This window comes from Meleagris gallopavo, chromosome 3 (assembly GCF_905368555.1).
Source record: "Meleagris gallopavo chromosome 3, MGAL_WU_HG_1.1, whole genome shotgun sequence".
Taxonomy (NCBI): Eukaryota; Metazoa; Chordata; class Aves; order Galliformes; family Phasianidae; genus Meleagris; species Meleagris gallopavo.
Window position 1 is genome coordinate 56,923 of NC_139406.1, and position 20,506 is coordinate 77,428.

Sequence of the window (20,506 nt, forward strand, 5' to 3'; positions counted from 1 at the left end):
CCCCCAAACAAATGCTCTTCAAATATTTTCAGATTTCTCTGTGCAAGAGGCACCTATGGCCAAGCACACTGTGCCATAAAGCACAAAGCTTTCTCACCTGACTAGGTCTGTAAAGCACAGGATCATACAATGGCTTGGGTTGGAGGGGACCCCTAAGATCATCTAGTTCCAACCCGCCTGCGATGGGCAGGGACACCTCCCTCTACACCAGGGTGCTCCGAGTCCCACCCAGCCTGGCTTTGTGCCCATGAACAAAGACAAACCATGTCTGCCTCCTGGAACCACGTAACAGCCTCTCAAGGGAAGACACAGCACCTCCAATCATTTCATCACTTTGTAGACAATGTTTAAAAGCAGAGCGCTCATCCACAGCCAGCAAAGCATCTTCCAGCTCTCCTGACATCTCAGATTTAATGCTGCCTGTTATGTCCTTGTCAGCAATGCCTCACCACCATCAAAAACTAGGGGGAAGAGTCCATGGCAGAAAGCCAGAGAGATTCAAAGGACCACTATGCAACAAGCAGCTCCTCATATGCTGCATGAACATTCTATCATCCCTGCAGCACTGTCAGCTAAATCAGGATCATCCCACAGAAATAATTCATTTTCATTGCTAACACTCTTGCTAACTGGCCTACCACAGCTGTTACCATTTTCAAGACTTGCTACTTTGTGCTGCCAAACAAGTTTCTTAGCTCCTCTCCCCCCTGCCCCAATGGCAGTCACACTTCATGATCTCTGCCTTCCACGCTGGAGCAGCAGCCAGTTGTACTTAGGTTTCTGAAGTCTCAGGAGGAAATAAAACAGCCCGAATGGAATGGATGCAATGGGGCTCTCTCCAGGAAACCTGCTGCCTCAGAAGAGTTCACATCTACTGAACAGCTATGGAGCTCCTACAAAACAAGGAAAGGAAGAAAACCCCAGGACACTGTGGCGGGGTCCTACCTCTCAGCAGGTGATCCCTGTTCCATGTACAGAGGACGGACATAAACTGCACCTCATCTGTTCCCCATTTCTTCTCCCCTGCTTCATACAGGCACTTACAGACATTATGGATGACAAAGTAAGGCACATGGAGAAGACTGAGTGTGCAGGAGATCTTTAATTCCTTGGAGCCAGAGCACTGCTGGCCTGTACTTGTCTAGATCACAGATATTTTCCAACACGCAGCAACCAGGCATGGCAACCTACAACCAAAATGTCACTGCCCCTGCCAAGCAACCAGCCTGCCTAGAGACTCTCATTAGAGACTTGCAAACAAGACTAGAACCATTATTCCCAGGTTGGCTTCTCTTCACCACGCATCACACGCACAAGAATAGATTGGGAAGCACATTACTACAACCTGAGCATCTTGCTGAGCACTTCCACATACATTCCCTCATCTCTGTTTCCCTGCAAAGACACAAGAATAGAAGACTCAGTTCACCAGAGCATCTACTGGAAGCAACTCCTGAGAATTCCCCATTCAGGAACAGCTGCTGGAGATGGATAGTGGGGTCCTTCAAAGGGAACACTAGCTTAAACACAGTGGAACACAGCTCAGGTGTGCTTTGGGCTTCCTTCTAAAAACGAGCAGCAACTCGCTTTACTGGGATGTTTGAAGAAGAGCCCACAGCACTCATGCCCACCCAGAGTCAGAGTCTCCTCCCTGCAGAAGCTGGGTTTGAGGAGCAGGCCATGGGACACACAGGACGAGAAAAAGCCAGCCTGGAGCTCCTCACCACTGAGTGCAGAGCTGTGCCCACAGCTCTGAAGATTCACCCCCTTCTCCCCTTGGCTTGGCTAACCGTTGCAAGGGATATGAGGACCCTTTGAAACATGGAAGATGTGTCAGATACGATGTCATCCTCAAGGGAGCAGCCAGATTCCGGCAAGAACACATGCACAGCATTCGTTACGAGCAGGGCCGCCACCTGGGTGCTGCCCACAACATTTGCCAGCCATAACCTAGCTAAGTACAGAACTGTGCCCAGGGCTCTCAGCATCACTGCAGACTCCAGCCATCATCATCAGTGCTACAGCCTCCAATTAAAAAGCACAGACAGTAAGAAACTGTCAGGAGAGCCACATGTACATAACGAAGCAGTAAGTCCTTGGCCAGAACTTAAGCAATACAAAAGGAAGGTTTCCAAAGCTTCACAGCCCTCCTTAGTTCGTGCACGTCATACGTGGTGCTGGGAGTCATCATCCCAATGATCACTCTCTCAAAATTCCCACTCAGCTCTGACTTCGAATCAAATCCTAGAAGGCCAAGAGAGAAGAAAGGGGTTGGCAGAAGGTATGGCCTTCAAGGAACTGTGCTGTTCAGCACTACTCTTCAGGCTCCAGCCCTCCTTGCATCTACAACTGCTCCGAACTGAACAAGAACAAAACAACCTTGGTCAGGTAAAGTCTCTGCTGACCTTTCTCTTATGGATACTGGGTCATTTTTTGCTTTTCACCCAAGTGACACAACCACATTCACACATCTCTGCAGACCACCTACCCTGCCAGTAGTGCTCTTATAGGTGATCAGAACTCGCTGTCATTGGGAAACACTTAGTTTGGTCAAGATGTCGATGGTGGCATCTTCATCCGTGCCTGCAAGAAAGAAATGGAAGCTAGTCAGGCTGCTTGCACAAGAATCAGAAGTGCCCTCTGGTCTAGTGCCACCTCCAGTCCCCTGGACAGCCAGCTCCCAACAGCCCCAGGACTACATCTATGCACACAAGGCTGCCAGGACCCACAGCACCAGAGCAGCTGCATTTCAGGACATGAAGGGCAGTTCTGTTTCCACTTTCCAACGATTTTTAGGGCAGCTGTGCAGCAGAGCAATGCAAACAGCTACACTTCCCTCTAACAAACCATCAGAGCAGCCATTCCCAGTGCTGGGGAAAAAATAAAAGTTGATCCATGGAGGGAGATCAACTCACTAAAGCCCTTCGTGGTCTTCCTGAGTGCCTGCGCTTCTTGCTCAGCACTGGAACTTGGGACCCCCTTGATGGTTGCCTAAGGCCACAAGAAAAGGATTTAGCAAAGGCAGACTTGCACTGATGCACACATAGAGTTGAACTGAAAAGAAAAAACACCAAACATAAAAGATGTGAACACGGAGATAGTAAAACTCCACCCACACAAGTGATGTGGTATCAGGCTTGCGTCTCACGCAGCAATCTACTCTAGTGGGACTTTTTCATGGGAGATGTGCGAGAATGTACCCGATGGACTATTTGCTGTGCCTTTCTACCACCCGAAATGTTACTGATATGATGGTAGTTCAGAAAGACTGTGCTGTGGATTTGTTTCCTGGACTCACATGAGAAGGGTGGCTGTGGAGATGCTGCTCTTGGGGCAGGGGTTGTTAGAAGCTTGTGAGAGTGGCCTCTAATCATTGACCATGAAAATGAATTGTAAGGCTCTGTGTGCTCAGGTGGGAGCAGAGCGAGGCCAGCAGGGAAGGCTTTTGAAAAATCCCTGTAATCAAATCAACACAAAAAGATGTTTCTTCTCAGCTAGCTCATAAAATACCTGAAAATTATCATCAGCCAAGGAGGCGGCTCAGGTGTGATTGTGAAGTTCAGGTGTGCTTTGTGGATCAGGCTTTGCTTTTAGAGTCCTCGGTGGCTGCTTGCTTTGTACTGCTGGCTTTGTTGGATAGCAGCAGGAGGAGTCCTTCTTGCTAAGAAGAACCTGGTAGTGGAGGGGAAAAAAATCCTCAGGGTTTGGGTGCTTCCGTGTGTTACGAGTGATTGTGATACCACTGCTCGGTCAGTTTGTGTGCATGAAACAAGTCTGAAATCTTTTGTTAATGGAGTAATGTGAAAGGAGTCCTATGGATTTGAGACCTGACTTAAAGTCCGTGGGCATCTTCCAGAAGCTGGGGTAAAGGTGAGGCAAGGAAAGTTGGGGGAGGAGGATGAGGTGTAGGAAGAGGAACGACTTCCATTGATATCAACTCCTGCTGCTACCATTTTGACTTGGAATGCATGCTTTTTTTAATAAAGAACAAACTCATTGTGCTGCTTGTGAATGAATTCATTCACACCTGTTACTGTTTGGTGTTCCTCTCTACAAGGAGCTGCAACTGAAATGGACACTTCTGGTCTGATTGCAGCCCCCTCCCGCATGCTCAGATCGGCCAAGTTTGCAAGGCCTGGCTCTTGGTTGGTGAGTTGTGCCTAAGGTCAGAGAGTTGGCTCTTCTCAGGGTTGAGACGTGTTTTCCAGTTGCATGTTGTGTTATTTCTGTTGTGTTGACCTCTTGAGCTGCAGCCCTAACTGGGGATCCAAGTAGACTAACACAGAAGGAATGGCTGAGATATATGTGAGCTCGGATTGGAAATGCAATCCGAGGGCTGCACAAATGTGGGACAGTTCTGAGTGTAAGGAAAGGCATCTGCTGGGTGAGGGCTTTGCTGGGTGAGCATCACCATGCTGAAGAGCAGGCAGCTGTTGTCTTTGCAGACCGCCACATCCACGGGGATTGGAAGATTTTTCTGCCTTCCAGCTCTTGGCTGCTGCTCTGAGAGTGGAGCTTCTTGCCCTGAGAGAACCACCAGCAGAAAGGATCCCATGCGCGGCTTCTGAGCCCTTTCAGACAAACCAGCTGGATTAGCGTGGCCTGTGACCTGGGTTTGGAGTTAACCCAGCAGGCTTTGCCCAAAGCAGAATGACCTGTGGGCACAGCGTCCAGCAGGTGGAAGTGACCAACAGCTGCAGACAGCAGCAGCTTGAGCAGCTCTTGAGGGAAATCCTCACTGCAAACAAAGGCCCAGAAGAAGAGAGCAGCTTGTCCCTGTGTTCACATAGTAAGGTTGTCCTTTCTGATCTGTTACCTCTCAGGTGGTGCCTACAGCTGTGCGATGTGCTCTGCAGGAAGTGCTGATGTTTTGCATTTAACCTTGTCTTTCATCTTCTTTTAAAGCTTAGAGGAACCTTAATTTCTACAGCCATGAGCTTTGTGCCACAAGAGCTCTCCAGCTTCTACCCGTGATGTGAGTCACACTTAATTTACAGTGGTGCCTGCTTTAATTCTGACAGTTAAGTTAATTCAATCAGCTGCAGTTGCAGCTGACTTCCCAAGGCTGCAGTACGTGGTGGTGGCACAGCCTTGGGCTTCTGCATTTGTGCTAATCCCACATTTCCTTTCTCTGTCTCGCAGGTCAGCTGGCGCTAGAAGTGGACGGCATCCCAGTGTAAATGAAGGTCAGAGTAGGAGCAGCTGCTGATGGGAGGAAGGAAGTGCAGGCTAATGGACTCTGAAGCATCTCCCAGTACGGTACCAGAGGAGGCAGTAGTGATGCTGGGGGGCAGTTGCAGAAGAACAAGAGGAACTCCTCAGCAGGAAGCCACAAACCCTGCAGAAAGCTGCAGGAGACTCAGAGCACGTGTGGATGCCCAGAAGGAAATGCAGGCCCAGTGTTTGAGCAGCGCCTGGCCATGGAGTGCTGCAGCCCAAGAACAAAGCTACTCTGCCTTTGCCAGGATGGCTTTCCAAGGTGGACTTGTCTGTCCTCACAAAAACCAGAGGGCTGACTCACTCAAATGCTTGCAGATTGCTTGGAAGCCCAAATCCAATCTGGGGGCAACATCTCCTGGTCTGATCATGCGGTGCCTTTGGTACCCGCCCTGGTGACTTTGGGCCAGAGCCCAAAAGACTGGATCCAGTCCAAGAGCTTAAAGTCACAGCCCCAGTTAGAGAGGCCTGGCACCGGCCACGGGGCCTGAAGCCACAGCCTGAGTGGCCAGCACCGACCCACGGAATTAAAGCCACAGCCCCAGCCAGAGAGGCTGGCACCAGTCCTGGGCCTAAACCTGAAGCCACAACACAAGAAGCTAGCACCAGCTCTGGGCCTAAAGCCACAGCCTGAGGGGCTGGTGCCGTCCCTGAAGTCTGAAGCTCCAGCCAGAGTCCAGCACCAGCCCTGGGCCATAATGCCACAGCTATAGCCACAGAGGCCAGCACCAGAGCTGGGGCTTAAAGCCACATCTACAGCCAGACGGGCTGGCACCAGCTGTGGAGCCTAAAGCCAAGTCCTGAAAGGCTGGCACCAGCCCCCGGGCCAGAAGAACGGCCAGAGAGGCCTGCACCTGGCCAAGGGCCTAAAGACAAAGCCACAGCTGGAGAGGCCGGCACCACTGCTGTGGCCTAAAGCCGAAGCCAGAGAAGCTGGCACTGTCCCCAGAACTTCAGTCCACAGCCTGAAAGGCTGACACCAGCTGCAGGGCCTAAAGCCACAGCACAAGAGGCCGGCACCAGGCCAAGGGCCTAAAGCACAGCCACAGAGCCCTACACCGGCCCCGGGGCCTGAAGGTGCAGCCACAGCCCGAGAGGCCGGCACCAGGCCTGGGGCCCAAAGCCAGAGGCAGAGGCCAGCACCGGCCCTGGGACACAGATGTGCCTTCCTGTTGGTTTCTGCTGATTCCTATAGGACTCCGTTGACCGCTCTGAGGCCATACTGGTCCTTACTGGTTGTTATTTGGCCATACTGGACTTTTCTGGTCCATACTGCTGTGCACTCCTCCCAGTTCCTACTAGTTCCTCTGGGACTCCGCTGACCACTACGAGGCCATATTGCGTTTTTATTGGGCTGCACAAGAGTCATTTTAACTTCCGTTACTTTACTTCAATTAACCCCCATTCAATTAACCCCTTTCACCCCATTGGTGACCCTGGTGTTGGTTTCCTAAAATTTGGATCTGGGAGGTGACCACTCCCTTTGTCTATGATGAAAGCACAGAAGTGATGCGGGCACTCGCTGAGGTCACAGTCGTTGCCGGGCTGGGAGCGTTTGTGCCACAGCTGGTGAGCAGAGCTGGTGCTCTGGTGAGCGTGTTGCACACGGAGACTGAGCTCTGTGCTTTTCTTGAGAGATCATCCTGTGAGAGCCCGCTGGAAGCACCGCTGCGGCGTGTGTGTGAGCTGGGCACAGCTCAGGCTGAGCAGGCTGACCAGGTGAGCTGGGTTTGGTGCTGGGTGGTTACTGGGAGGTGTCTCAGCAGAAGAGCTGGGCTGGGGAAGAGTTCCCAGCTCAAACGGTGCCCTTCTGAATGGCTGTAATGCAGAGAAAACATGTTCTTGTTGAGATTCCATCCCACGATTCAGTGAGGATGATTAAATGTCATTCCTCCCCTGGAAAATTGCTGCCGGCCCCCACCTTCCTGTCAGACCTTAAAAATGAAGCAGAGCGCAGACTTCATAGAGTGCAACTTGTGTCTCACTGCTCCGTGCATGGCTTGGTGTGCCATACCCAGCAGGTGTTTCAGCAGACCGCACTGAAGTCACGGCAGAGAGCCAGGTGCTCAGCTGGGGACACGGACGGTCAGCACACTTGTGGGGGAAAAGGGGATCTGAGGGCACTTGCTGACAGAAGCCATGGCAGTCAGACACAAGCTGCAGCTGGTGATGGGCAGTTGTTGCAGCCAGCTGATTTCCAAGCATTGCCCTCCTCAAGAGACTACATTGCATGGCAGAAGAAAGCTGGGAAAATGCTTCTTCCTCGTGATTTTTCACTTGTTGATACTTTCTGTAGGGTTCCTGTCCAAAAGGAGAACTCAGGAATCAAGGCAGCTGAAGATTGCAGTGCTGTAAGGGATGTCAAGTAAGCATCCATTTGGAGTGCAGGAAGGGGCAGTGAGAAGTGAACTGTCCGTTTGTGTTTGGGCTGTCCAAGTAGCATCTTTCTGTTTTCTGGGGGGACATGGGCTTACTGGACAATACTTCTGCTGCCTGCTGGTGTCTGTGAAATCAATACATGATCTGTTGTTGTAGGGACAAAACCTGTGCATCTGTGGAATGGTGCGGGGCAAGCGGGGAAACGGAAAGCCTCCGCAGGTAAGAAGCTCTTGTGAGCTGTTCTGTGGGTACCGCCTCTAAACAGGGCTGCACGCAGGGCTGTGGGTGATGGAGGAGAGAGGAAAGGACGCTGCAGTTCTGTGCTGACTGCAGAAGTGGCACAAGGCTGTAGCAGCAGAAAGGCAAATTGACAAAACTGCTCTTAAAGACCAGAAGTTTGTGGTTGGCAGTGCTCAAATCTTCCTCCAAAGAGAGGCTCTTCACGTCTTTCTTGTCTCTTTTCTGTTAGACGCTGATGCCAGCGGCCTTCCTCTGAAGCGCAGCCATGTGGAAAGCCAGGGGAGGAGCACGGCGTGTGGCACAGCACCCAAGAGAGGTACAGACACACAACAGGCATCTGGGTTTGGTGCACTGTCTTTCTAGTTAGGCTTTCTACCTGTTCTTTCCTGGGACTGATCTCACTGCGTGTTGCTTGGAGTGTTAATCCCTGGGATTTACAGTTACCTCTCCTGTCCCGTTTTATAATGGGAACCCAGCGTTCCCCCGAGATCCCTTACTGTGAACATGGTACAGGAGAGCTGGCATTGACTCTTTGGGATTTTTTTGCTTTTCCCAGCAGCGGTGAGCAGCTCGGATGTGCCGAAGGACATCACGGACATCCAGGGTTTGCTCTCTTGGATCAATGGTGAGTTTGGGGGCTGCAGAGCTGCAGGTGCGTGTTTGCACAGAGTGGGTGTGGGAAGGCTGTCATCGCCATTCTGGGGGATGTTCTTGCATTTTCAGATGTGGCAAGAGCTGTTGAGGTCCCCCATGAGAACCCCAGCAGCCCTGCCCCAGGATGCTTCATCGCTGAGCTCCCCGACAACCCCAGGGACAACAGGGAGCTCAGCACACAGGCTGCCTCTGGGACGCCCGCTGACCCCTTCTGGGGGCTTCCACCATCCCCCGGGTTCCTGCCTGAGCTGCCATGTGGGTTGTCGCAGCTGCACCCTGTCGTGCCACCAGCGAGTGCCCGGCTCAGCCCACGGCCGACCACCTTGGCTGCCAGCACACCTCCCTCAGCCCAGAGCACACGGCCCACTGAGGAGGTGCAGCAAAGGCAGCCCCAGGTGGTTCAGGCAGAAAAGAAGAACAGGGGCAGCACCAAGCGGGGGACCAAGCGCCCTGCGCCTGCTGGCACCCCCCAGAAAGGGGAGAGCTGCCAGCAGGAGCAGCCCACCAGCAGCGCCCCAGCCAAGAGAAAGAAGCTGCGGCCATGCAAAGAAGGAAGAGAAAGACAAGGCCGCAAACACCCGTGCCAAGGGAAGCTGCCTGGGGCCAGCGCAGGAGCCAGCGACAGCGGGCATGCGGGCACCGCCAGCGAGCTGCGCGTGCACCTGTGTGAATCCATCCAGGCCGTGCACCCGCTGGGGCAGAGGGTGACTGTGGTGGGCCCGGTGCGCCGGCCGCCCTCTGTGCGGCCCCAACCCTCAGCCAGCGCTGGCCCTGCTGCCCTCCGGCCCCAAGACGGCGGCGCAGACAAGGCAGCGCCGGCACCTCCAGGCGGCACAGCGCGAGAGGAGGGCGCTGCCAAGAAGACGGCGCCGAGCTGCCCGCGCCCGTCCCTGCTGAGGAGCTCACCGCTGCGGAGGGACCCGCCATCACTACCACCACCGCCACCAGTGCCACATCAGCAGCAGCCTCTGCCGCGGCGCCCCGTGGACTTTGTGCCCTGCGTGGGGCCACGGGCGGGCGGCGGTGTGGCACCCGTAGTGATAGAGGAGTCGCTGCCCATCACAGCCGAGCAGCGGCCCGAGCGGGAGCGCTTGAAGAAGCTGGCCCAGGAGGAGCGGCAGCAGGCGGCCCGGCAGATGAAGATCGGCCCCGTGCAGTTCCTGGTGCAGCGGGAGACAGACATGGCCATAGCCGACCAGTACGGCTACCCGTAACCTGCGCTCCTCGCCAGCCCCGCAGCACCAGGCAGCAGCGGCAGCGTTCCAGGGGCACCACCAGCGGCCCCATCCCTCCCCTCCACAACCGAGCCGTCCTGCAAAGTCAGCATTGCAGTGAAGTGGGACGTTGTCTGGCTGCTCTACTAATTGTGGATGGGAATTTTAGGAATAGTATTGTTTCTGCTACTCATTGTTTTTTATGATACATAATTAAAAGCTTTGTGTTCCCTTTGCTACGTCCCTCTGCCTGCAGTCATTTGTGCTGTGTCAAAGCTCCCCAGCTCCCCACGCCCACCTCCGAGGCAGGATGGTGCAGCCATAAAAGGCATTCCAAAGCATCTCTTACTCTTACATCGTTGGCCTCATCTCACTGCCATGTTTAATATCTAGAGCCAATAGGTCTGTCCAACAGCTCTGCTTAGAGGAGAACCAACATTTGTTTCAGACGCGTGTCCTGAACTCTGGAAAACCCCCATGTTTCCAGGTGCAGGCAGTGCAGGCAAGGACAGCCGTCAGATGGCTTTGAACACCTCGTGTCTGCCTGCCTGACCAGGAAGGAACGGCACCGTTGTGTGGCTCAGCTGAGCCCATCGGGCAAATGTGTGTGAGCTGAGTCCTCAGGGTCCAAAGCGAGTGGAAATTCACTACAACACTTCAGGCACAATCAGGGTAACTTAGTTTCAGCAAGTTTTGCATTTTAAATAATGGAAAAAAACACACCCGAACAATTATGATAGGTGCTGCATAAGAAACTCCTCTTCACCTTTCAGATGGAAAGTCAATGACTGTGTGCAATTTCTCCTGTAAAAGTGTGGGGCCTTCTTCCACTTCAGTGTCTCTGCTGTCTGACACAATGGGAGCTGCTGTGGCCTCATGCCCGTGCCTGTGCCTCCTCCAGTGTGAGCAGCTTTGTGGAAGAAGAAGACACCCACAGGGACTTGGGCCGTGCCGTCCCCCCTGCCGTGGTAGCACAATGCGGCGCGCTGCCATCCTCATTGAAGAGGTGACGAGGAGGGGTGCAGGGAGGGGGGCTGGGAGCAGTCGGGGCCATGTGGGGTCTGCATGGGTGTGACATGGGGTCGCCATCATTGAATGTCACCTTCACTGGATGCCGTTGGGTGTCACTGAGTGTCAACTGTCATCAGGTGTCACCGTCACTCAAGTGTCTCCGGGACTCACCGTGCACCCCCACGGACCGCATTGTTCCCACGGGCCGGGGTGACACCCCTTACTTTTGTAATTAAGGTTTATTTTTTTGATAACGGGGGACTGGGGGATCCCCCCCACACACCCCCGCGTAAATAATAAAGGGCAGAGGAGCAGCTGCGGGGCTCCACATCTCACACTGGAGGGGGATCTGTGGGGACAGAGGTCACTGCAGCATCCTGGCCCCATAAGCACTAGAGCCCCATCTCATAGCCATCCCATCCCATATCCATCATATCCACCCCAGAGCCATCCCATATCCATATCCCACAACTTTATCCCGTAGCTGTGGCTATGGGATGGATGTGGGATCAATATGGGGCTCCAGAGAGCTCTGGGAGAGATACAGGGGGCTAACGGGGAAATAGAGGGGGGCTAGGAATCTGTGGGGAGCTGGGGAGGGCTGTGGGGGGGCAGGGGGCTACAGAAGGCTGTTGGGGTATAGGGAGGCACCCAGGGCTAGAGTGGGCTGTGCTAGGGGATTGGGGTATTTGGGGCTCTAGGGGAGATAGAAAATAATACATGAAAAGAGAAAAAAGGACTAAAAGAAGAAAAGAGAAGAAAGGCAAAGAGAACAGAAGAAAAAAGCCAAGTAGAAAGTGAAGAATAAGAGCTAAGAAAAGAATGGCTGGCAAGAAATATGGAGAGAGCAATGCATAGCATTGCAAAGGTAAGCAAGGCAAGAGTTGCAGCAAAAGGCAAGAGAATGCAGAAGAACTCAGTGAAGAGCAGGAGAGGTAAGTTTGGCATAAGGCAAGGGGGAAGGGGAGGGGAAAGGGAGAAAAGGGAGAAAAGGGGGGGAAGGGGAGGGCAGGGTAAGGAGAGAAGGAGAGGGGAGAGGGGAGGAAGGAGAAAATGAGAGGTAGGGGTGAGGGGAGGTGGGAGTCAGTGGGGTGGAAAGGGTTGAAGGGGCAATGTCACTGAAGAACCGGCTTCTGTTTTGGCATTAAGAGAAAAGGGAATCTCTTGATTTGCACGAAGCAGGACAGACAACAGTGCAGTGATTTTCTTCCTCCTTTGACAGCGTCTCTGTGTCTTGAATGTCCCTTCCCAGCCGCGCCGTTCCAGCACTCACCTTTCCGTGCCGTGCCTGTGACAGGCAGTGGTCTCCTGCTGCTCTGGATGGCTGGGAATCCTCCCCAGCACGCAGTGCACACAGCAAGCACAGGGGGAAGCCGGCCCTGGCGGCGGAACAGCTGTGAGTGGTGGTGAGGTCACAAGGCCCCGCTCGTGCCGTGAGGTCACAATGCTCAGCATGTGCCCCAGGCGTTCTGTGCCGCCCAGCAGCACTCGCTGTGGCTGCAGCGCCGGCGGTGGCAGCATGGCACGAGTGTGGGGGGCCGCGGCCCCCGCCCGCCTTGCTCTCCTCCTCCTGCTGACGGCCATGTGTTCCCAGGAGACTTGTGCTGCTCCGTGGCGAGCGCCGGCAGCAGGTGGGTGGGCAGAGATGGATGGATGGGGCCGACACGGAGCGGCGGCGAGGGCGAGGGGTCCGGGCTCTCATCCCCGTGTGCCGCGCTGCCCTGGGGCCGCCTTCCGTGAGGGTGCTGGGATGGGGGGGACGGGCAGCAGCGCAGGAGCCGGGCGAGGGCGTGAGGAAGCGTTGCTCTGCAGGGCTGGCTCCAGCCGTGCTGGGCCGTGGCTCTGCTGCTGGCCGAGCGCGCTCTGCGCCCAGGGATGTCCCAGGGGGAGCTCAGAAGATGTGCTGGGAAAGGCGGGAGCCTTTCTGCTCTGGCTTCCTGCTGCTCCCCACAGATGAACCCCGGTTCCCGGCGGAGAGCCCGGCCGGAGCCCGGCCGGCTTCAGGCATCTTTTCTTTGCGTGCTCTCCCACGCGGTCCTGGAGGGGTGTTGCACGTGGCCTGGAGAGCTTGGGAAAGCCGCCGAGTGCTGGGCTCCAGGTCGCCCTGTAGCTTTGGCAGTCACGGCCCGAGTCTGCCATCCCACGAGCTGAGCCCTGCCCCATCACTAATGGGAGATATCACAGCGTGCCGTGGGAACATCCCTCTGCTGTTCTTGATTCTAGATGGTGGTGCTCCGTATCCTGATGGTTGGGTGGATTCTGCTTTTGTGCCTCAGGGGAAACCCAGAGGTAAGTTGTGAGTGTCTGCTTCCTCAAGGCAGAAAAGTTAGCGCTGTCAGTTTATTGGGGTACTCAGGAACCTCCAAGGGCCTTTCACGTCTCTTTGTGCCTGGAAGGCTGTACAGAGATCAGTCCCGAGTATTCCTTTATTAGGAGAGTTGTCACATATCTGTGGGAAGGCAGCCCTTGCCACTCTCTGGAGGACAGAACCTGTACGTTTGCTGCTTGGGCCGTGTCGCTCCCTGACCTGCGGCCAGTCCTCGCAGGTCACCGCAGAAAAAAAACAACAGGGCCCAGGGTGCAGTGGAAGCTCTCCTGACCCGTGTCTGGTCACGTTTGTGCCTGCAGGTCCTCTCGGTGAATTAGCAGAGCGGAGTCCTGTTCCTGAGCCCGGGCTGGATGCCAGAGGTAAGTCACCAGCCTTCATCTCACGCTCTCTGCTCACATGTGCTTGTGGTAGTTGAGGAGGGGTTCAGCTTTTCGTTGCCCGCTGATTTCTACTCCACGAGCAGCCTGGGTGCCAGCCAGCTGCCCACCTCTTCAGCTTTGCAACTTTCGACCCAAGTCTGGGTGCCACAGCGCCAGCTGAGCCCCTTCCAGTCGCTGCAGGTCCCTAAGGAAGAGCGAGATGACAACGCGCGATGGGAACGTTTCTCCTTACAGCTGTGCCTATAAGCAGTGTCTTGCCACAGGCTCAGCACAGTCTGCTCCATAAGCCTCCTATGGGGCTATCCCAAAGGACAGGGCCTTTAGATCTTCCCTTGCCCTTCCCGCCCCTTCCCTTCTGCAGACACTTCCGCACACGGTTCCTTCTTGGACCGGCATGGTGCTGCTGCAGGCACCCGGCACCTATTTGCCAGATGCTGCTGTGGAGCAGGGAGAGAAGAGTGCTGTGGAGCAGTGGTGGCATTGCAGTGGGAACAAGTACCTGGCCAGTGTGACAGGAGCTGCTCTGTGTTTGTGCGCAGGTGCGGGTGGAGTCAAATTGTCTCCAGCTTCCCAGCTGAGCTCCAGGACAGAAGCCCCAGCTCGTATTGGTATGCCACGAGTTTTTGCTTCCTTTGAGAGCTGCCAGCTCACAGTGCTAATGTCAGCCAGGCACTAATGTCTGCAGGTGTGAGTGAGAATACACAGCTGTGTGTGCGTGCCCTGTCCTCACACGACCCCCTGGCACTGTCTGCTCTTCAGCCATGCTCTTGTGCAGTTGCGTAGGTGGCAGTGTGTGGTGGGAAGTTCTCCTCATCCTTTGGGTGCAGACTTGCCTCCAGGGAAGGCTGTGCCAAATCCTCGGCCGCCTCCTGTGCTGGAGCGCCACAGGCATCGCAGGGTGGCTGTTGTTTATCTAACGCAAAGACCACTCAGTTCAGTCCTTTGTTTCTCTGAGATTGATCTTCACGCTTTCTGTTAAGGTCCTGGGGGATGGAAGGTGGCGTGGGAAGATGGAAAATATTCCAAGAGACTGTCCCGTTTGCTAACGAAAATCATGAAGAAGGCAGCACGTGGTGAGTGTATTTCTGTCTGTACCCTGGTTAAACAGATCCACACGCTCTCCTTCTGCTCTAACGAGGTTTGTTTAGTCAGACAACGTGCCCCAAGGGGTCACAGTGTGCAGCACTACCCAGCCTCACAAGGCGAGGGTGGGCGAGTGCAAAAGAAATCTTAGAGCATGATGGAGAATAAGGAGCAAATCCATGGCAAATCCAGGAAGGTCTGGACCGTGGCAGAGCCACAGTGTAAACAAAGCTGAGAGGCCAAAAAGAGGTTCCAGAGTGCCTTGATGTGCAGTGCCTTTGGGAGTTCCCTTTGCTTCGCTGGCATCAGGGAAGCATTGCACCCGAGGATTTTCACGTGTTCCTGGAGGCCAACAAAATGCAAGACAACGTTTTGTGGCCATGTCAGACCTCCTGTGAGACTGCCAGCAGGGCACGAGACACAGCAGTGACCTGAACATTGTTCCCCCAGATGTGGAAGATGAGGGACGTGCGGATGCCACAGAAGATCAGGTTTTGCTGAAGTACTGCCTGCCACTGATTGCAGCTTTCCTGGTTTCCATGCTGGCAGCGATGATCACGGGCTGTCTGCTTCTCCGGCGATGGAGGCAGAGAAACCAGTGAGTTGTTGTTCACCCCCACCCCCATCCTGCCCAGCTCTTTCCTGTAGGGCTGCTGTGAGCCAGGAGGCACTTGCAGCTCCAGCAGCGTGGAGAGGCCGGTTAGCTGTGGGCTACCGTGGTCTGAGATTGAGGCTGTCAGACGTGTGAATTGGCACGGCCATTCCTGCAGCCCGTTCTCAGCGCTGGGCCCGAGACAGGCTGAGAGTGAGGGCGGCTCTTTGTCGTTGAGGAAGGAGAGCAGGGGCTCCGCTGTGCCCTCAGCACGTTCCTCTCTCCACAGGCAACTCGCTGCAGCTGATGGAGCCCAGCAGGATGTCCGCGGCCACACCTTGCTCTCGGACGGACGTCCTGCTCTTGCCAAGGGCCCTGGCAGATGGAGATGATGCCAACAACTGTGACCACCTGCCCAGCGGCCGCACGGCACCACCAGGGCGGCCCCTGCCAGCCCCCCGGCCGCCCTGGGCATCAACAGCACCCTCCCGTCCCCCACCACCATCCTTCGGGGGTCGGGAGCGGTCCCTCAGGGGGTCAGCCTGGGGGCAGCCACTGCCTCGGGGAAGCTTGAGAGGCCTGGCAGCCCCCAGCACCACCTCTGCCTTCGCTCTCCCCTCCAGCATCCATCAGGGGATGGAAGCGAGCCCAGCCGAGTGTAGACTTGGGGACAACCAACAGACAGACAACCGCTGCCTGGGGGAAGCCAACTGGCCCAGCAGCCCCCCGTCCCCCCAGGCTTCATCACCACCCTCCCACTCCCCTCCACCATCCGTCACGAGGTGGGAGCAGACCCCCCAGGGTGTCAGTTTGGGGGCATTATCCAACAGCCAGAAAACCACCCAGAATGCCAGGGGGAAGCATATCAAATCCAGCAGCCCCCAGCCCCCCCCCCCAAGCACCACCTCTGCCCTCCCACTCCGCTCCACCATCCTTCAGGAGTTGGGAGCAGCCCGCTTGGGGGGGGCATCGTGCAACACCTGTACAACCACTGCCTGGGGGAAGTATGACAGGCACAGCAGCCCCCAGACTCCCCCCAGCATCATCTCTGCCCTCCCACTCCTCTCCACCATCAGTCAGGAGTGTGGATTTGGGGGCATCATCTGACAGCCAGAGAACCACTGCTGACATCAACCGGGGCTTTCCAGGCTGTGCTGTGCCAATAAACAGAAAGTAGCATCATCACAATTGTCCACGCTGTCCTGTTGTCGTGTCATTACCTGACCCACTGCCAGACCGAGGTCCCTTGCCGTCAGGCAGCTTTCCAGCCACTCCTCCCCAAGCCTGTAGGGTTGCCTGGGGTTGTTGTCACCAAAACGCAGGACCCGGCACTTGGCCCTACTGAAACTCATCCAGTTAACCTCGGCCCATCCATCCAGTCTGTCCAGGTCCCTCTGCAGTGCCTTTCTCCCCTCTGGCACATCAACACTCCCTCCCAGCTTGGTGTCGCCTGCAAGCTTACTGAAGGTGCACTCAAAGCCCTCATCAAGAGCGTTAATCAACACGTTGAATAGAAGTGGCCCCAGTACCGGGCCCTGGGGGACAGCACTTGTGACCGGCTGCCAACTGGATTCAACTCCACTGACCACAGCTCTTTGGGCCCGGCCATGCAGCCGGTGTTTCACCAGCAGAGCGCACGACCGGCCAAACCACGGCAGCCAGCTTCTCCACGGGGATGCATTGGGGGACAGCGTCAAAGGCTTTACCGAAGGCCAGGGAGACCACATGGACAGCCTCACCTTCACTCACTCAGCGGGTCACCTTGTCAGAGAATGAAATCAGGTTTGTCAGACAGGACCTACCCTTCACCAACCCGTGCTGACTGGGCCCGATCCTGTGCAAATACAAGAAAGACTATTCAGAGCAGCAGCCGTGGAGCAAGATAAACAGCATGAGAAAGCAACGCTGAGAACCAAGGGCATCTCCAGGAAGAAAAGAAAAGCAAGTCAAGCAAGCTGTGCGATGGCCGCGCGGTAACTGCCCTGCAGGGCCTATTCTGCTCCCCATCCCTATGGAGCAGCACGAGGGGCTGCGTGCCCAGGGAACAACCAGCAAAGACCGGAGGCAAAGGAGACCCTGAGTACCTCCTCAGCCCGATGCTGATCCTTGCTCACTGCGTTCCCCTCTGCGTCCCACAGGGGATGGAGATTCTCCTTTCTTCCCTTGCTTCTGTTTTTCCTTCTTCCTCTCCTCCCTTCCTCGTCTCTCTTCTCCTTTCTTTCTTCTCCGCTTCCCTCGCTTTCCTTTCTCTGTCCCTTCTTTCTTTCAGCCTGGCTCTCACGCTGCAGTCCAGATCCCCGTCCTCCTTTTCCCACATCTCCGCGTTCTGCCCACATCCCACCGTTTCACCACATCTCCGTGCTGATCTCCCACCCGCAGCCCCTCACAGCCGCCATCCCCGCAGCTCTGCCCTCCCCCTCGGCCCCTCCCCCGCCTCCCCAGGAGATCCCTGAGGGCTCTCCGTTCCCCCCCTCGTGTCTTCTTCGCCCCCCGCTGCCCCTCGAGTCCCACTCGGGCTTCAGGCCGCGCGTGCGGGCTGCGTTGCCGTGGCGACAGCGCGCCCTCCCACGTCGCAGCGCGCGCAGCCGTCCCCGCGGCGACAGCGCATGCGTGACGGCGCCTCCCTAGCGACAGCGCCCGAGCGGCGTCCCCGCCGAGTGACGTCATCGCACTGCGACGCGAGGAGCCGTCCAGGCGGAAGTCGCTCCGGGTCCCGCACCGCTCCGACGCCGCGGGGGGGGCGGCCTCGGGGCTCCGAGCGCCGCCTCGGCTTCTCCAGGTGGGCGTTCGGGGGGCAACGGGGCGGTGGCCGGGGTTCAGGTGCTGGGGGGGCCGCGTGCCGCTCCGCCTTGGCCCCGCGGGGTCTCTGTGGTGCTCGGGGCTTCCGCTCGGCGGGGGCGGCTGCCCTGCGTCTCCCCGCCTCCCCTGCCCCCTGTATTTCGCTGCCCTCCCCCCCTCCTCCCGCCCCTGATCGCCCACCCCCCCCCCCCCGGTCCCTCTGTGTGACCCCCGGAGTTACACCCTCTCCCCGTTCCCCCCCCACTCCAGTTCCCCCATTCTGATCCCTGGTGTCCCCCCACTTCCCCCACCAGCCTCCCCATTCTGTCCCAGACTCCTCTATCTAAATTTAATGGCATTGTAAAAGAAGTTGTTTCACGTCTGCTTAATAAACAAAACCCTGTGCGTTCACAGGCACACACACACCTCGCGAGGCTGAAATGTCCCTATCGACAGTCACTGTGGTTCACTCAGCAAGCGGCACGAGAACCTGCCACGTTGTCACACAGGCTGACTTCAGCTCAACAGAGGCTTGGTGGTGGGCGCGAGGCAGGCAGCCCAGCACCGTGCCTGCCGTGCATCACACTGCGCTCCTTCTGCTGCAGCCCACACAAATGTTGCTCAGTGCTGACTCTCCCGTAACACCTATGTGTTACATCGCGTTATCTGCAGGCAGATGAGATGCCAGCAGGCACCGTGGAAGCAGCAGGGATGCAACAGATGCTGGCAAGAGAGGCTGCAGAAGGATTCCCGTCATCCTCTGGCATACGCACACCTGGTGCCTTTGGAGATGCTCTGCTGCCATTCGAGCAGGGTCTCCAAGTTCTGGAAACGCTTTTCTACCAACTTCTGCAAGTTGTAGGTACTTCATTGCAAAGAAAGCTCACATGCATACATCAGAAAAACAAATACATCCAGAAGCTGGTGAGCTGCTGGCACACCCTGCCCAAAGGCGCTGTGCATACCCCGTCCTTAGGGGTGTTCAAGTCCAGACTGGATGGCACCCTGGGCAACCTGACCTAGAGCCTGATCTCGCTGTTGGCTGCAGCAGGGGCTGGGTTGGAACCAGGTGATCTGTGAGGCCCCGTGTACTGAAAGGCAGCCACATGGTCTCCCCAGAGCCCTCTGTTCTCCAGGCTCAACGAGCTCAAACCTCTCAGTCTCTCTCCAAAGGCGTTCCCAATGCTGGCCTTTCAAGTCACGTTGCTGATGTCCAAGTTATGTGGCCATCATGTGCTGATGCTGTTGTGCCAATCGATGGGCTCAACAGGAAGTACAAAGACACCAACGTCTTTGGGATAGGCTTATTTTACTGCCTATGAACACACTCAGTGACACCGATGGCATCCAGTGAAGGTGACACCCAATGATGGTGACACCACCAACCCCATGTTACACACGCATGTGTCCCCCAACTGTCCCCAGCCCCCCTCTTTGTACCCCTCCTTGTCACCTCTTCAATGAGGATGTCACCACGCTGCAGTTGTGCCACTATGGCAGTGGGGACAGCTTGGGACAGTCATGGACAGCCAGGGTGACAGCGTCACCCAGCTCCAGGAGCTGTAGGACGCTGATGGGGCTCTCGAGGTACGCAGGTACAGCCCCAGGTTCCACAGTGACACTGACAGCGAGAACCCTACCAGACTCTACTGGGACATCTCCAGATCATCCCAGTGGCTCCTCGGAGCTCCTGGGCCCATCCTGGGAGCTTCCAGATCCTTCAAGAGACCACTGGGACCATCCTGGGGACCCCCTGAACACCCCCAAGATTCTTCTTGGACATCTCCAGACCCTTCTGTATGAATCCAAGGATCCCCTGGACCCACCTGGGGACCCCCCGCATGCCCCAAATCCCTCCAGGACATCTCCAGATTCTTCTGCATGACACCAGGGGTGGATAAGGGGGTTGTGAGGAATCTATGGGGGAAAGGTGTGAGTGGGGCTTCTGTGAGGTGGAAAGAGGGTCTGGAAGTGAAGAAAGGATGGAAGAGGGAAACTGAGGGATTGTGGTGGGCTCCTGTGATGTGGAAAGGGGACCTGGGGGTGGAGAGAGCGGATTTTGAGGGGGAAAAGGGGAGAAAGAGACTTGTGTGAGTGGCAAGGGGGCTTGGGGGTGGAGGAGAATACTGTGGAGGGCAACTTGAGGGGTTGAAAGGGGGCTTTTGTAGGGCAGAAAGGGGGGTCTGGGAATGGACAGGAGGATTGTGAGGGTGAAAAAAAAGGTGACTGGGGTCTCTACTGGGAAGAAAGGGGGTCTAGGAGTGGAGAGGGGGTGGCAGGAGGAATCTGGGGTGTTGTGGGGGGCTTCTATGGGGTGGAAGAGGAGTCTGGGGTAGACCTTAGGGGAGGAGAAGAGGGGGGTGGGATGCCTGCGGGGTTGAAAAAGAATCTGGAGGGGAAGTTAGTGAGTTGTGGAAGGGAAAGGGGTGAACAGAGCCTCTACAAGGCAGAAAGCGCATCTGGGGCCGGAGGGAAGGGTGGGAGGAGAGAGCCAGGGGTTGTGCGTTGTGGCTTCTATTGGGCAGAAAAGGAGTCTGGCTGGGGGGACTGGAGGTCAAAATGGGAGAACATGACTCCAGGGGTCAGTGAGGAGCACACAGGGGGTAGAGGGGACTCTAGGGGTCAGAAA

General features: G+C 56.1%; 1 protein-coding gene and 1 long non-coding RNA gene across 3 annotated transcripts; one reads left to right on the top strand and one right to left on the bottom strand.

Annotated features, from left to right (window-relative positions):
* The first annotated feature begins 4,650 nt into the window (after window positions 1-4,650).
* On the top strand, window positions 4,651-9,884 carry LOC109364706 (uncharacterized). Its single transcript, XM_085219894.1, has 7 exons — window positions 4,651-4,789; window positions 5,143-5,176; window positions 6,855-6,936; window positions 7,753-7,815; window positions 7,930-8,152; window positions 8,396-8,461; window positions 8,560-9,884. The coding sequence occupies exons 1-7, from the start codon at window positions 4,651-4,653 to the stop codon at window positions 9,702-9,704; spliced, it is 1,752 nt and encodes a 583-aa protein (XP_085076020.1). The 3' UTR covers window positions 9,705-9,884.
* A 497-nt stretch (window positions 9,885-10,381) lies between these two features.
* LOC146544558 (uncharacterized) lies at window positions 10,382-17,820 on the bottom strand. Of its 2 annotated transcripts, XR_014882215.1 has the most exons (3): window positions 17,184-17,686; window positions 16,320-16,933; window positions 10,382-15,474 (listed from the first exon to the last, which is right to left on the bottom strand). It is a non-coding gene; the product is annotated as an uncharacterized LOC146544558 (long non-coding RNA). The 2 variants fall into 2 exon arrangements; XR_014882214.1 differs by having other exon boundaries at window positions 16,320-17,820.
* Window positions 17,821-20,506: the final 2,686 nt, after the last annotated feature.